The 16,099-nt window shown below is 40.0% G+C and overlaps 1 protein-coding gene across 4 annotated transcripts in view; it reads left to right on the top strand.

The window, feature by feature from the left end:
• Positions 1-16,099, top strand: part of SLC7A11 (solute carrier family 7 member 11) — a 64,557-nt gene that overhangs the window by 15,096 nt on the left and 33,362 nt on the right. For all 4 annotated transcript variants that reach the window (XM_038136268.1, XM_038136270.1, XM_038136271.1 and 1 more), the window contains 3 exons: positions 4,234-4,359; positions 6,445-6,544; positions 9,670-9,714. In XM_038136268.1, the coding sequence (XP_037992196.1) occupies positions 4,234-4,359; positions 6,445-6,544; positions 9,670-9,714 (271 nt within the window). The remainder of the gene's footprint in view (positions 1-4,233; positions 4,360-6,444; positions 6,545-9,669; positions 9,715-16,099) is intronic.

Genomic DNA, 16,099 nt, shown 5'->3' on the forward strand with positions numbered 1-16,099 from the left:
GCAGATGTTGCAGATGCCCTCTCTACTGCTGGCAGTCATCAGACAAGCAGTTTACATTAAAATATCTCTTGGCTTGCAGAGATCTGTTCTGATATGCTCTTGCAAATATGCTCTGATAGGTGCTCTTGTGCTTCCTGTGACTTTTAATTGGCTCATTAGGGTCTGCAAATTGAGGGTATTTTTTGGCGTTTTTTGAATGCTTTGACCCTAAAAGTCTGACAAGTTATGGGAGAGCAGTTTTCTTGGTCTCCTGCTGAGGCAATGGTAAATACATTCTGAAAAGTAGGCCAGGATGTAATGCTCACTGCTGCTTCTCCCATTAGATTTTGTTATCTGTCTGTAGCTGTGTCTGTGGAAGGGAAGAGATTGTGAAAAACATGCTTGGTATATCCATTATGTTTGATTGTTCATGAACCCCATTTTGTTCACCCTCCACACTACTCTTGGTTAGGATTCATCTTAGCAACGTGTTTAGTTTAGGTAATCTTCTGTGCTCCCCATACAGTGGAGAAAGAGGAAAGAGGAACTTCCTGAAGGTAAACGATCTCATCTGCGATAGGCATCTCACAGAGGTTTTGTTATTCATCCTCTGGAGCTGTCTCTTCATTGAGAATGCAGCCACACTCAATGCCTGATTTTAGTTAGAAAAGTTAAACCCGAGTCCTCCTTTCACTTCCCCTTTTCTGAGAAACTGCTGCTCCTTCTGATATTTGCTGTGCTCCCTTATCAAAGTGTCTGCAATCATTTTCTCTAAATACCTCCAATAGGCTCTATTCTGAAGAGAGATGTTGACTAATGGCCACAGTCCCAGAATATAACGTCCTTCCTGAGCCCTGGCACAGCTGTCATCATCTTTTCTTGCTTTTTAGCAGTTTTCTTCTTGACTCCACTTCCCCATTGCCTTTCACTCCCCAGTTGCCAACACAACCGGTACTATGCTGCTGCTTCATGGTACTGGTGTAAGCCCCACATTTCTAGACAAGTGTCATGCACATAGAACCATTGACACCGAATATTTTATTGTAAAATACCACTACTATTATTATTAGTATACAATAATCAAGAATGCATTTATGTTATGAAGTATTATGTTATAAAGAAGACTGGAAACTCTTACAGCCTAATAAGTACAATAAAATAAAATTTAAAAAAATAAAACTGGCCTCAAATTTTCAAAGCACTTGTAAGCACTTAAGTCTCAGCTCTGCAACCTGAATTACTACTATTGCAGTCCTCCAAATCTGTACTTACTCTTGTGAAGGACTACAAAAGGACATTTTTATCAAGGGACTTTTTACAAGGGACTTTTACAAGGGATTTATTTACAAATAAGGACACAGTGATAGGTCTCCTGGTTTCAGCCAGGTTAGTGTTAATTTCTTCTCAGTAGCTACTACAGGGCTGTGTTTTGGATTTGGAATGAGAATGGTGTGGGTAACACACTTATATTTTGGTTTTTTGCTAAGTCCAGTTTACCCACAGTCAAGGGCATTTTTTCCCTGCCTCCATGCTTTGACAGTGAGGAGATTCACAAAAGAAACTGGGGAGGAGCATTGCCAGGACAGGTGATCCAAACTGACCAAAGGGATAATCCACGCTATAGAGCATCATGCCTGGTATATAAACTGGGAGGATTTGAATGAAAGGGCATCTGATCTGGGTTTGAGAATGGGGGATCTGGGTCTATTCAGTGGGTGGTGATCAATTGTATTGTGCAGCACTTGCTTTTTTTCCTTTTTGTTATCATAATTATTATTGTCCTTTACATTATTACTGTATTTTACTTTGTTCTCAGCTATTAAACTGTTCTTATCTCAACCTACAAGTTTTACTTTGACTCTCCTCCTCATTCCAGTGGTGGGTGAGGGGAGAAAGGGGAGAGTTGAGCAAGCAGCTGCCAGGTTCAATTTCCATTTGGGCTTAAACCATGACAACAGGATGAGGGGAAATGGCTTCATGCTGGAAAAGGGCTGGTTTAGATTAGATATATGGAAGAAATTTTTCTGATGTGGCTGGTAACACACTGGCACAAGTTGTGCAGAGAAGTTGTGGCTGACACTTTTCCTGAAGTGCTTGAGGCCATTCCATCCAGTAACATTCTCATATGTGTATCAGAAAGGTGAAACCAGTGCATTAGAAGACCTGCAGGAGCTCTCCCCACTCATGTTACCTACTCTGACCTGTGTAAGGTTGACAGACTGATTGCTGCAGTCAACTTGAACTCTGAGTAAACTGGGTATCAAATTGCAGATTCTCTTACACAAAAAACTCCTTCTTGACATTTTCTTGTGCTCTGGTCTATGCCTGGGCTTCACTTTCTACAGAAGAAAAATTTTATCCTGAGTCTTCTAGGAAAATTAAAATAAGCTAGTGCTTTACTATGGCATTAGATTTTTATAACTGAAGCACTTCTGGTCAAATGAATATTTTAAATATATTTTGCTTAAATAACAGTTGTTAGTCTTGTTGGTAATCAAGCCTCAGGGAAAGACAGGAAAACTCAAACAGCACTAATATTAGTCAGCAACCTAAAAGGATCTTTCAAAATTTAAATGAGTCAAGATATGTCAGTGTAATATTGGAACAATAGAGTATTGAATTAGGACTCTGGGATTTTCTGCTGCTTGTCAAATATAGGTATACAAAGAGGTAAAAAAAAAAAAAAGTGTTTGGGTCTCAAGTGAAAAACTGCATGTTTGGGTCTCAAGTGAAATGTTGCAGAAGTCCAAGTGATTTTTTTGTGACTTCAGAACACTTCAGCTCTGAAGTATGGTGAGATACAGAACTGAGTAAAGAATTTGATCTCCAAGATCCTTTTCTGGTGAAAAAATTGTGTTAGGTGGTGTTGTGAGTATATATTGACTTGTAAATTGCTCATTTGAGAGTGGAACTGTCTCTCTTCCAAATAAAAATTCTAGAAAAATACCTTTATTTTTTCCTCCTAGAATTTTTATTTTATTAAGAACATATGAAAAATACATTGGGATCCAGATTACTTGGAATTTTCTCCCAGTTCTATTGAACTCAAACTACTTTCAGTTGAAATGAGAAGATTTAAAAAAATTTTTAACCTCACTAGTGAAGAGAAACTGTATAAAAGACTTGAGATGAAGCAGTGGGGTTTTTTACCAGAAAGCCTGTGCCATGCCAGTTTTACAATGCTAGCTCCTACAAACTAGCAAATTGTGCTCTTGTGTGTCTTGAGATGTGTGACGTGGCTGATGATTTACACAAACTGGTGCTCTTGAGAGAGCTTGAATTATGGGAGGATTGAGATGAGGAGCTACTTCATTAGCTCCATATGATGGCAAGAAAGAGAAGAACATGCTTGACCATGTTTACCTGGAGCAGCAGGGGAAAGAGATTTTTTATCTAGTAAAATGGCTCCCATCTTCCATTCTTTAGGGAAAATTTTGTTTTTAATATCTAAACTCCTTCTGTTTAAGTAAACTGGAATAAGTGGCACTAAAATGACAAGACCTGCCCTCCTCCTGTCAGTCAGTTCTGTAGGAAATGCTAGAAGATGCTGTCCCTGACCCAGAAGGAGATGCAAACTGACCAGGCAGGATGTAAATACCCTTCTCACTGATCTCTCCACATGCTACTGAGCTGCAGACCTGGGCATTGTTTTCAAGAAGTAAAAAGTCTGTTTCTTCACTGATTCCTAGTAAGGGTGGGCACAGTACTTGCACTCTGGCCCTCCTGCATCTCTGGTGGTACAGCAAAAAGTGGGGAGAACATGGAAAAGAGGACCAGAGGTGAAGCAGTTGTAAATTTTTGTGTAGCCTAAATGAGGGTGAGAAAGTTCAATATAGTTATTAATTGTTATTGTTTTATGAAATTTACAAATCTCTACTGAAAGTAGCACTGACAAAAAAATCTGGAGGGACAAGGGTTGGGCAAATAATTTCTTTCATCTGAAGAAGCATCCTGCCAGCCAGTTATCTACCAGCAGCTGACAATTCTGGGTCAATGAAGCTGTAACTTGGTGTGAAGGATGTCAGGCAGAGAAGGCACAGATGGATGGTCAGTGCCGTGGGTGAGGCACAGGGCTCAAGCCTTTGGTGTGGTACCTTGATAGGGGATGGAAGAAGAGGGAGGACAAGAGCTGGAGAGGGTTGTCGGGGTGTATTTCCTTTAATGCATCAGGATCTGTTGTTTGTGTCACCTCTCTGCTGGCAAAGAATTTTGTGACAATTATTTCTTTCTGACTTTTCTTTTTCCCCCTCACAGCACTGGTGATGGTCCTGAATAGCACAAGTGTCAGCTGGAGTGCCCGCATTCAGATGTTCCTTACCTTTTGTAAGCTTGTAGCAATTCTGATAATTATAGTCCCTGGAGTTATCCAGCTAATTAAAGGTATGAAATGAAAAGTAAATGCTTTTAAAGAGCTTTTATCTTTACCCTCAGCAGTCTTACCCCACTTGCCTCCACCACATAATGCTTATAGCAGCAAAATCTCTTAATTAGTCTGTGCTTGCTTAACTGAGGCTCTGTACTGTCATGTCATTGATAAGAAGTGGAACTATACTGGGATGAACTGGTATTTCCTTCAGCATGCCAATGAGACTATTCCAATCAGACTTGCTTTTCCAAGGAGCAAATGGACTGCTCTTCTCTGTAATCTGTCTTTGGCCTGAACTTTGTGAAAGGGGCAGGATGGGATTTAAAGGCAGATGCACATGCACTTCCCCAGAGCACATGCCTAGTCCAGGCAGGATGGCTGCTCTGACTGTGCTAGTCCCTAGTCATGGTACCTGTGTGTGATGCTAGAGGGTGCTCCCAATTCACAGAGCTGCAAAATCACATGGCGGTTTGGGTTAGAAGGGACCTTAAAGATCATCTAGTTCAAACCCTCTGCCGTGGGCAGAGATATCTTCCACTAGGCCATGTTTCTCAAAGGCCCATCCAAAGCCCTGAACACTTTCAGAGCATCCTGGGTAGCTTCTCTGGACAATCTGTTCCAGTGCCTCATCCCTGTCACAGGGCAGAATTTTTTCCTAACACGCCCTAATGTAAACATGCCCTCTGTCAATTTATAGTCGTTTCCCCTTGTCCTGTCACTACATGCCCTTGTAAAGGCTCTTTTTTCACTGACAGGTGCTCAGCTACATGTACAGACTTTCCCATTCCAGCCCTCTGAGCAGCAGGTGTGAGATGGTGACAAGCCCCAGGTCACCCTCCCTACAACAACTACATAGAGCACAAGCAGCCATTCAGCACACAGGGGCAGAGCAGGGAGCACTCTTGAGTGTATTGGGGGCAGATTTTATCTAACAAAAACTGTCACAGTTTTGGGCTATGTCCCACCCAAGTGAAGAGCACAGTGTTAGTCTGTGCAGTGAGCTCAGTTTCTCAGGGACAGGCTGCTCTCTGTGGTTAATATAGACTCCGAAATAAAAGTTTTCCTGTGTAGCACTCTGCTGATTCACTATTTTTGTTTTCTTGTTTTTCACTTTCTTTCTGGCACTTGCAATGCCATTTCCTGTGGCACATGACACATGAAATGTGCAAAATTTCTCTCTCTTCCCATACACCCCACTTTTCCTAGACCTTTGGAGCAGGTCAAACCCAGGTTTGGTTGGGGGTTGTTGCCCTGGAGTAGCTCAGCTAATGTCCCTGATTCTCCACTGGAACCTTCTTCTGGTCACAGTTCTCCCAAAAAGGCTCTGCTTCAATGGGAATTTTGACTGAGAGCTTGGTAAAAATAGAATAAAAGGTAGAGGATTTGACTCATTGCTAATTTAACTCTGAATTAATTAAGTTTCTTCCTGCTCTGTATCTGTGGAGGATCATTGCTTTTCAGGAAATTTGGGATATGGTGGGGATATTTTACAAATCATGAAGGACTTTGTAAATTAATAAGAGCATAACAAAAGTTTTGCATATTTGCATTTATAGGTATGTAGATAAATCTTACTCGATCTAATATTAATACAGTATTGATTATCATGGTAGGGGATTACTAAACTCATTTTTCAACAGTAGAAATGTTTAGGATTTTGAGTTTATTTATCTTATAAATGTTGCTTCTGAGTGAAATGCCAGCAAAGTTCCTTCTGATTAAAATGTTGAACAAGTGAAATTTTCCACATCAAAAACTACTGAGCTCATTCTGTTCTTTCATGTTGATGTAAGTCACTGCTGGAAATGACAGAGCAGTGAGTGTCATCAAGCTCAGCATGCTTTGAAAGAAACGAATAGGTCAAATTCTCCTATTGTATGAATACAGATTCCACAAAGCCTTTTACAATTGCTGGCACATTATGGCTGCAAGGGTTGTGTCAGAATTTAAGGTCAAGGGGCAGAACTTGATGTCAGTGAACTGTTGGGTGATTAAATGTTCCATGATGTGTTTTATATATATATATATATATATATATTTTAAGTAGTTATGACCAAAGAGCTTATTTTTCAACTTTTTTTTTTTGGTTGATTTTGCAGGAGAAACACAGCACTTTAAAAATGCCTTTGCAGGGAATGATGCCACTGTTATGGGATTACCACTTGCTTTCTATTCAGGAATGTATGCCTATTCAGGCTGGTAAGTGGATGAAACTTATATGTATTTGTCCTGAAAACAAACACTAATGTGCTTTAACAAAGCTATTTTTTTCAATGAAGTAATGGGTAGTACATTCTACATCTTTTGCCAAGCTACATCATACAGCTAGGGTAGCTGTTACCACTGTTCCATATGCTCAGTGGTCATTGTGCAAGCAGCTCTGCAAAGGAAAGATTTTTCTTTTTCAGTGCACAATATATAAACATGCACTGACCGCCACAATAATCACACCACAAGAAAGGAATATTCTTCATTTTTTCATTAAATATTTTTTTGAAGAAGTCAGTAATTATATAAAAACTAAATCTACGATTCTGTTATGAAGAGGCCCTTAGCATTGCTTTGTAAAAGCAGTATTTGACAAGTAAGAATCAATGAGATTGGCGTAGACCACAAAACAGAATAAAAATCTCTAGATTTTTTACACTTCTCGGTCCGAGAGATTTGGACCATACTTGAAAGAAATCCAACTGGCTTCCACAAAAGTCAGGTGTGAGTGACTGTGAGCAAAGGTATGAGAATCTACCTTCAGGTATCCTGCTTAGAACTTTCAAGTTCTTTCTCTCTTTTCCCTCCAAAGTACACAGCAGCTGGTTTGAAAGGTGCTGCCTATTCTCGAATCTGCCTTTACAATTTATTCATGCTCCTGAGGGCTCTGCATTGCGCAGTGCCAAAGGGCTTTCGCAGCAGCAGCCTGGGGGGAAGAAAGCAGACTACAGTGCACAGAGTGGGCTTATTTTGAGATAGCTTTGTCTGCAGGTCTTCCCTTTGCTCTCCATAGCCTCACAGGCAGCCAAGTTCTTTACCTTGCACAAAAGACGAGGGCTGCAAGATAAGGGGTTTATTTATTTAATATGAAAGGACAATGGGTCGAGCATTGGAGTTCTCTGCCCATCTGTAACTCCCTGGTTGCAGGAGCATTATAAATGTGCACACTAAAGTATGAACAGAACTTTATATACTAAATGGCAGCGGGGGAAGAAACCCAAGAGAGTCCAAAGCCTTTATCTGGGATAGATATGTAAGAAAAGAGCCTGGTATTTTGAAGCTCAAAGAAATGGAATTGATTATGTGGAGAATCTCTACTTTTTTCCCCCTCTCTCCTATAACTGACTCATGTCTCTCATGTCTCTCATCCATGCATGTGATGGTTTCTCCCTTTTTAAATATTAACCTAAGTTTTTGTATGAAAGCAATTTTAAAAGCTCTTTAATATTATTCAGAGTTTCTTTCCTGCAAAATGCTTCATCAAAAATACTGTTATTCTGTTGCTTCTTTCCCATTTTTTGCATAACGGTTCAAAGCCTTGCAATAAAAATTACCTTTTTTTTCCCCTTTACACCTTCTGACTTTTATTTCAAGGTCCTTATTTGCTACTTATAAAAGAAATTAGCAGGAAAAAGACCTAATTTGGCTAGTGATTCTTCCCAGCTGTCTATTATTCTTTGTCATCAGCTAAAGTTCATCACCTCATCAGGGAGGAGCAGACCATTAAGTGGAGTGGCAATATCCTTGCACTATCAGTTTCATGGGGCTAAATCAATGCAATTAGCTGAATATGAAGGAGTGTTGGAAGTGTTGGTGATGTGTCCTGGGATGCAGGCAGAATTTTATGCATAGCTCACAAGACTGTTAATTTTTACTTGTTAACTTTTAAAGATACAGCTTTGAAGAAAAGAAAAGCAGTATCTCTTCTGTGTGTGAGTTCATCCTGCCAAGAGCAAATATAGACTATAGGGTATGTAAAATGTTGGCTGAAAAAGGACAAGTGGAGAAAACAATGCAAGGAAACATGCCTTTGCATCAATAAAAGGACAGATGCTGGGCTATCACAGAATGTTTGGGTTGAAAGGGACCTTAAAGATCATTTTGTCCCAATCCCCCTGCCAAGGATAGGGATACTTCCCACTAGACCAGGTTGCTAAAAGCCCCGTGCAACCTGACCTTGAATGCTTCCAGGGATGGGGCATCCACAGCTTCCTTGGGCAACCAGTTCCAGTGCTCCAGCACCCTCACTGGAAAGACTTTCCTCCATGTATCTAACCTAAATCATCTTCTGTGCCCTGTGCACTAGAAAGTTTAAAACCAAGTTCTGATATTTTTGCATAAGGTGACCATTTCATTCGCAGCTGCAAAATCACTATTTTTTAAAAGCCACGAGCCAGCGTTAATTTATTCTGCTAATCCAGTTCTGTTCCAAGACTTCTGATGGGGAAAGCTCCCAGACTTTCTGCCAGATTAGTTAGCAGTAGTTTATTCACTGCTGGCTCAGGTGCCGTTTGTCTTTCTGCACAAGTGCAGAAGGCCAGCATAGGTGCTGTATTGACTGCTCTGTTTCATTAGACAAGATGTGACTTTGGGCCTGTCTCTGAGCCAGGCACAGTTGTGATCCAGCCAGGCACACGTGCTAGTAAATGTAGAACAGAGGGTTCAGTGCCCTTGAGGCTTATGGTTGCTTTGTATGCAGGGCTGTGCCGGGTGAGCAGTTCCTATGAATTCCCATCCCGAGCTCTCTCGTGAATGCTGCTGGAATATGATCAGAGTGCAACCTGTACTGAAGGTTGTGTAAGAGCATGCAGGGCTAGCAGCCTGTGTTTGAGATTCTACACAACAAACTGATGAGAAAGTTCTTGGTTTAGGAGGGGTTTTTCTAAGGCTTCAGTTTTTGTATTGTTAAGGAGCCCTCGCTGAGTACTCTGATGAGACTTTTTGCCAATATAACTTGAAACTGTAAAAGGTAGCAAGCACAAATGGAATATAAAGCTTGAAGTGTGCATGCATGTGTGTATGTATGGAATTAGAGTAAACCATTAACTGTGTAGTATGTCAGGGGAAAAAGAAAATAATTACACACTGACTTTACATAGTTATTGTCCTTTTCCTGCTTTGCTGTCTTTTCTGAGAATTTCCTTCCTGAGTGTGAGGATAAGGGAAGGTTAAATATCACTCTCTCCTTAATCCAAACATGGGCCTGCAAAGCCTACCGTAATTAACAGCAGTGCTTAACTAAAAGCATCTTCTTGATTCTTAGTGAAAGAAATGCAGTATAAAAATATAAGAATATAAGAATAAATCTTATAACACATTTTATAACTATTTTCTAGGTTTTACCTCAATTTTGTTACTGAAGAAGTGGAAAACCCTGAAAAGTACGTACTTGATGTTTTGCTTGACTTTTGAGAAATGGTCATGAAATTTAAAATGTTGTAAAAGTAGTGATCTTCAGAAGTTCTGTATGCTGGTCAAGCCACTTGCCTTCCAGCAGATCTGGTCTCTATTTGAATTGCAACTGCTTGAAAATTTGCTATTTTTGGTCTGTTGTGACCTTATTATGTATTCTGCTTTTATCTGCACTGAAAGCGTGGCTGTTTTAGTATATTCCAGAATTAAGTAGATCTCTAGGGCTCTAGTTCTCCCCCTCAGGATACGAGTAACTATCAGCGGCTCTTTTCAGTGGAAGCCACTGGTATCCTGTCAGGGAAATCTTGCCCAAGAAACTTTTCTGCTGCAATATTGTCAGTTTTGCTGTGTTTAAATAGTAATCAAATACTTAGTTCTACTTGTTCTAGATGTCTCAAAAATGCAGGATCTTGAATACATGTCACAAAGCATCCAATCTAATGAAACTGAACAGGGGATATGGGTTGGAGCCTGTTTCCAATCAGAGCTGAATACTCCCACATCACCTGCCTGTAAAACATGGAAAGTTGTCCTGTTAGGGAGAGTTTGATTTGTCTGTCCTATCTGTTTTGGTAGATGTGTTTTGGTAGATCGGGCCAGTAATAAAAAGCTATTAACTTTTTCTAAAAGTTAGAGAAAATATGCCTTTCCAGATCAATTTGTTTTTCTTTGAGGAAAAGAAGCTATTTACTTGATAAAGACATTAATGGCTAAATTTTCTTATGTTTTTAAAATAAGATAGCTGGCTGGCTACCAAATTACTTATTGTTTTAAAAGGACCCCCAGCACTGTACACTCAGATAATATGAATCTGAGACATATAGGGAAAGAAAACCCCAAGCCACTGACTGGGAACATGCAGAAGATTTTTGTTGGTTTCTTCAAAGTCTGACCCAAACCTGGTGCTATTTCAGAGGCCTGAAAATCGTTATAAGGAAATGGATGATAAAACATGGGGCTGGTAGAAACACTGGCAGATTTCCATTGTTTCCGTGACTTTGGGATGGTTGTATGTTAGCAGACTCTTTGATGTGATCTGGATATGTAGAGTGAGAATTGTGTGATTGGAATCTGAGACCAGACAAATGCAAGCAGAAAATACTGCATTAATATTTCTGAGTAATCATTATGACAGATATCTATGTACAAATGGGTTTTTCACTGGTAGTCTTCAGTTCTGATAAAATGCCGTTTTAGGAGCTGTGGTTTAGTAAAATATGACTCTGGATGTATTTAAAATGTGTAGATGTGGCACTTGGGGACATGGTTTAGTGGTGGACTTTGGAGTGCTGGTTTAATGGTTGGACTCACTGGTCTTAGAGTTCTTTTCAAACCTGAAGGCTTCTGTGCTTTTAAATCATTTGTGTCAGTGGAGAGCAGCTGGCTAAAGATTCCCAGACCTGGAACACACATGAACTCAAGCTGGATGATCTAAGGTTTAGCTACCAAGGATTGTTCTCTTTATAAAATCATGAGAGGCAGACACTAAAACCAAAAGACAACCTACAGATTTATTTTTTATTTTTGAAAAACTGTTGTGTGACAGACTGATTTCAAATGTGAAACTAAATGTAGCTGTGAAGGGATTCTGGTCCAGGACATCTAGTACTTCAGGAAATTCTGGGGAGATAGGTTAGGAGCTAGAGTCTTGCTCTAGCAAGGTATGGTTAAATTCAGCTATAAGCAATATAACTGGTAAATTATCATGTGGTTACCACCAATACTGTGTGATCTTTTTAAATGCGCAGATGTCTACACCCTTTGTGACTTTTCAAACACTTCTGTGTCTCTGCAGTTCTTTTAATTGGAATTCTTGGTAATTTTCATTATAGCTATTTTTATATATGTTGAGTTTTTTATGATTTGAGTCAGAGTAGTGCCTATTTTTTGAACATTTTGCTCTCTGCTGCATGGGACTCAAAAGCATAGTTCCCCTTTTTTAAAAGCTAAGCACCCCTTGATGCATGAAAAATCTCAGCTAAGAGAAGTGGTGCTGGTTCGATTCTGATGTTTTTTTTCATTACAGCTAGGATGCGAGAGAAGACTGTCTTTTCCCTTCTTGGGAGAACTCCTCTGTTCTCCAGGTTATCCTTGGAGAGCTGCTGAAGTTATGTGTGCTGCCAGTGAGGATGTAGGACTGGAGGGCAAACCACATAACGTGGCTGGTTTAGTGTATTCCAGGATGGCACTGGAAAAAAAAACACCAGCTCACTATTACATGTGCAATGTTATCACAAGGCTCTTAGAACTTCCCTTCATGACTCTTCCTCTGGAGGCTGCACTTTGAGAGGATGAGTAGATGCCCAATCTCCATGCAAATGTATAATATAGAATAGAAGAGAGTGGGATATTAAAAATTGCTAAATAAGTGGCAAGTGATGGTGGGACAAATGGATTGTTACTGTCTGTGCTGACAGAGACCTCTGCACCACCTGTAAGTGGGGATTCTTGAATCCCTTGAGCTGAAATAAGCAATTAAAGGAAACATTTGGAATGTATTTTTTATCTGGTTGTCACTTGTGAATGGCTCTGTTGGAAAGGTGTCCTGAACCAAGGGCTGTTCCACCATTGTTCCCAAAGCTACAGGGCAAGGGAACAGTGTGGATTAATCTCAGTGGCAACTGTTTCAGCTCCCACTAAACCCAATGCAAATGTTAGATGAGCCACTAATTGTCCTGTTGTTGTAGGCATTTATTAAGACTCAACTGTCTTTCATTCTTGCTGTGAGCCTTATGTTAAAAGTTGCACTGAGCAACCAGGTCTAGTGGAAGGTGTCCCTGCCCATGGGGAGGGGGCTTGGAGCTACAACTTTAAGGTACCTCCCAACCCAAACTATTCTGTGATTCTACTGTATTGTACTTCTGTGTTGGTATGATGCTACTGATTTTTAAAAGGAAGAGGAAAGTACAGGCTTGAACACTTAGAGCTTGTAACCGCTCCAGATGTGCAATTTGTAATGTCTATCAGTGGGTAGGATGGGTGCAAATTACTTACAGCAGAAGAGGTGAGCACAGCGTCTTCTGCCCTGCGCCTGTCAAAGTAAATATTTGCCTGAGAATCAGTCACAGTTGTGCTTTTCCAGATGTGCAACAGCTTTGGAAGTAACTGAGGTGAATGATCAGCTCCATCCCCATGTGAACCAGCAGGCTGCAAACCCCCAGTGAATGTACCAAGGGGATGTGCCAGGTTTACAGCAGAGGGATGGCAGGAATGGTCTAGCAGGGAGTGGGGATGGGGTTTTGAGCAGCCTGGTCTAGTGGAAGGTGTCCCCACCTATGACCACAAAATTGGAACAAGGTGATCTTTGAGGTTCCTTCCAACCCAAAACATTCTGTGGAGGTGGACCATAGAATATATCCTGAGATGTGTAGGAAGATGGAAGCATCTGCTCTTAGACATTAAGTTTCCCAGATAGGGATTGCATTTCTTTCTGTGGTGCCTGGCACCAAGAAGACCTTTTGGAATATGGCATGTGTCATTGGAAATGCAGGAGAGAGGCAGGGAAAGGGGGATGCTTGTGCTCTAACCCAGTCCCCTTTGTGCTCCAAGCAGCTTTTGTAGAGGCAGGAAGGGCTTTGGAGGCTGTGGGAATCGGTAGACATGCAGCTGCCTGCCCAGGTGCAATAAATTCCACGCTTAGGTCTATAAGTAGGATAAATACTCCGGGTTTGACACATTGGGGTGCCGAGGCAATATGAAACCCTAGAGAGGGAGAGCAGAAACAGTGGGAATGAGCAAAGCAGTAACAAGGGGAGCAAGCACCCTTTACAGTACAGAAGGGAGAACAGAAAGACTTAAAAAAAAAATCTCAAAGCGAATGTCATTACTTTTTGAACAGAGTTTTGGAAGTAGTGTTGAATTCTCACTTTGGAAATGCCACTGTTCCTTCTTTTGTGAAAGGACATTATTATAACCCCAATTATCATAAGATGTAAAAGTAGCTGTTTCTGTCTTTTGTTAAACCCCCTTTTGATGTCTCATTTTTAAGCCTGAGCTCATTTCTTTATTCCTCTTTATTCAAGTGCTTCTCTTATGCAGCTATTAGTAGGACCTGAAGAAACATGAAGTTAATGCTTATTTTAGAAGGAGCTGTGGTTGCAGTCTTAATGCACAATTTTTAAAAATAAGCTGAACTAATTTTAGCATCAAGAATACGTGGAACAACATTAAAGTGTGGCAACAAATTTCTTTTCCTTTTTTTGAAAATTATGCTTTGCATGTACAGGCTGGGTGAATAGCGATTGTTGTTTCGAATAAAATACCTAAACAATCCTTGAAGCAGAACTTCACCAAAACAAACTTGTGCAGCCACATCACCTGCAGCTTTGATCTTTTTGATTTTGTTACTCTATGAGTCTCAAACTGAGGTCTTATTGTTAAATAATAAGTGAATGAAGGAACAGCCAGGTCTCTGAGAGAGTTTGTCACCTGAAAATTGACAGGAGCCATGTTGTCTGAAGCAGGAAATTTAGAGAACTAGAAATCATGCATGTTGAAATTTAGAGGACTAGAAATCATGCATGTTGAACTTCCAGACTCATTTCTTGTACATAGTCTTTGATCTCATCTGTATTCTTGAGCACCCACTCTGTATTCTCAAGAAACAGGCTGAGGTTTTTCAATCAAGACCCTAAAAGCAGCTCATGCCTGAAGAGCACTTGCCTCTTCCCTTCCTAGGCTGAGCAGTCCGGGATCAGTGCTATAGTTCATCAAGAATTTTGGCAGCCTCCAGATGAGAAGATTAACACAAGTGTTTTCACATCACAGCAACACCTTCAGAGCCTTGTCAAAGTCAGAGCCAGGTTGTGTCAGATACTGGCCAAAGACAATCCCACTTTAACAAAATTGTGCTCCATCATCGCTATGAGTAGATGATTGGCCTGAATGCATCAAGTTGTGAGGATTAGGCTTGTGTTGGAAGAGAGAGAAAATATTATTTTACTTTAAGGGGAGGGAAGCTTAGACACAAATTCCTTACTGACTTCTAGGCCATCTGTCATCAAGTGGACAGCTTGACAGAGATGTTAATTTATAGCCCTTGTTTTATTAAATAGTATTTTTTCTTTGGCAGTGTAGGTTTTTGTAGGTGGTGTTGAACTTAGGAAATATTTTTCATTTAGTGGACAAAAATAAGAGAATTTCAAAGGATGTGGATTCTGAAAACACGTTACAGCATATATTACTTTGCAGTTACAGTTAAGTACAGCTGCTATTTGGCATAATACTTTCTTTCTCTCTATCTCTTCTTTATTCTTTTCCATTTCTCTCTCCTGCCCCTTACCCCCCCCCCCCCCCCCCCCCCCATTGAACCATTTCATTTGCAAATATTTCATTTCTGTTTGTAAAATAACTTTGGTCCAGCCCAGGCAATCTATCATTGTTTAAAAAATTACACAGTGCAAAGAACATATTATTGAGATGTATAGTGTTTATAAGTTTGGTCTCAGATTGATAAATCATGTCTTGTGCTGTTGAAAAACCAAGAAATGAATTGCTTTGCTGTGACCTTGGGGTCTGAGATCAGACAGTTTGTCTATTAGATTTTTCCAGTGTTCTTCTCACTTCATTTATTCCTTCTTTTCCAAAACACCAAGAAATAGTAGCTGTATAGCAAGTCACCAGAGCTTGATACGATCAGACATTTTATAAAATCAGGATATCAAAATGTTTGATAAAATCTATTTTTTATACTGTTTTTAAATAATGGGACTGTCATGTCTAGCTAATGTGTGCTGCCCATTCATTCTAATTATAGAGTCAACTTTGCATCTATGAGGACTGAGTGAGAGAAATAGAAAATTAGGGGTGTTTTCTTCAATCTCTCTGAGCATTATAGAGATGCAGATGGATGGGAGGAGAATGGTGGCTGAGATGCTACAACTCCTCCAGCTCCCTTGTTATTTGTAGCCGCCTGATTTTTGGCACTTCTCATTAAAATGCAGCCCCCTACCAAAGTCAGTCAGAAACTTGAATTGCACTGCTGCTCATTGTCAATCTAGCCACTGATTAGGGATCAGATTCCCAGTAAACAAAAGAGTAAAAAATCTTTTCAGTGTTAATTGAGAGGAGGTAAACCTTTGAGATTTCTGCCTCTGCTTCTTACTTTTTTTTTTTTTTTGTTATTTTATAATTTAATGGCAAGATTTACTCTGAAGAGGAATATTAATAACAGTACTCTTGGACACTAGAAAGGTTTATGTGCTTGGAGTTGGAAATCTTTCTTGTTACATTCTGCTTATTCCTAAAAGATATATTTGACTCCAATTCATTTTCTTCATGTCAGGCTACAGTGCCAAATATTCAGTGCAGAAGTTATAGGATTACATTGTGATATTTTACCTGAAGATAATCAAA

This window comes from Motacilla alba, chromosome 4 (genome assembly GCF_015832195.1).
Source record: "Motacilla alba alba isolate MOTALB_02 chromosome 4, Motacilla_alba_V1.0_pri, whole genome shotgun sequence".
Classification (NCBI taxonomy): domain Eukaryota; kingdom Metazoa; phylum Chordata; class Aves; order Passeriformes; family Motacillidae; genus Motacilla; species Motacilla alba.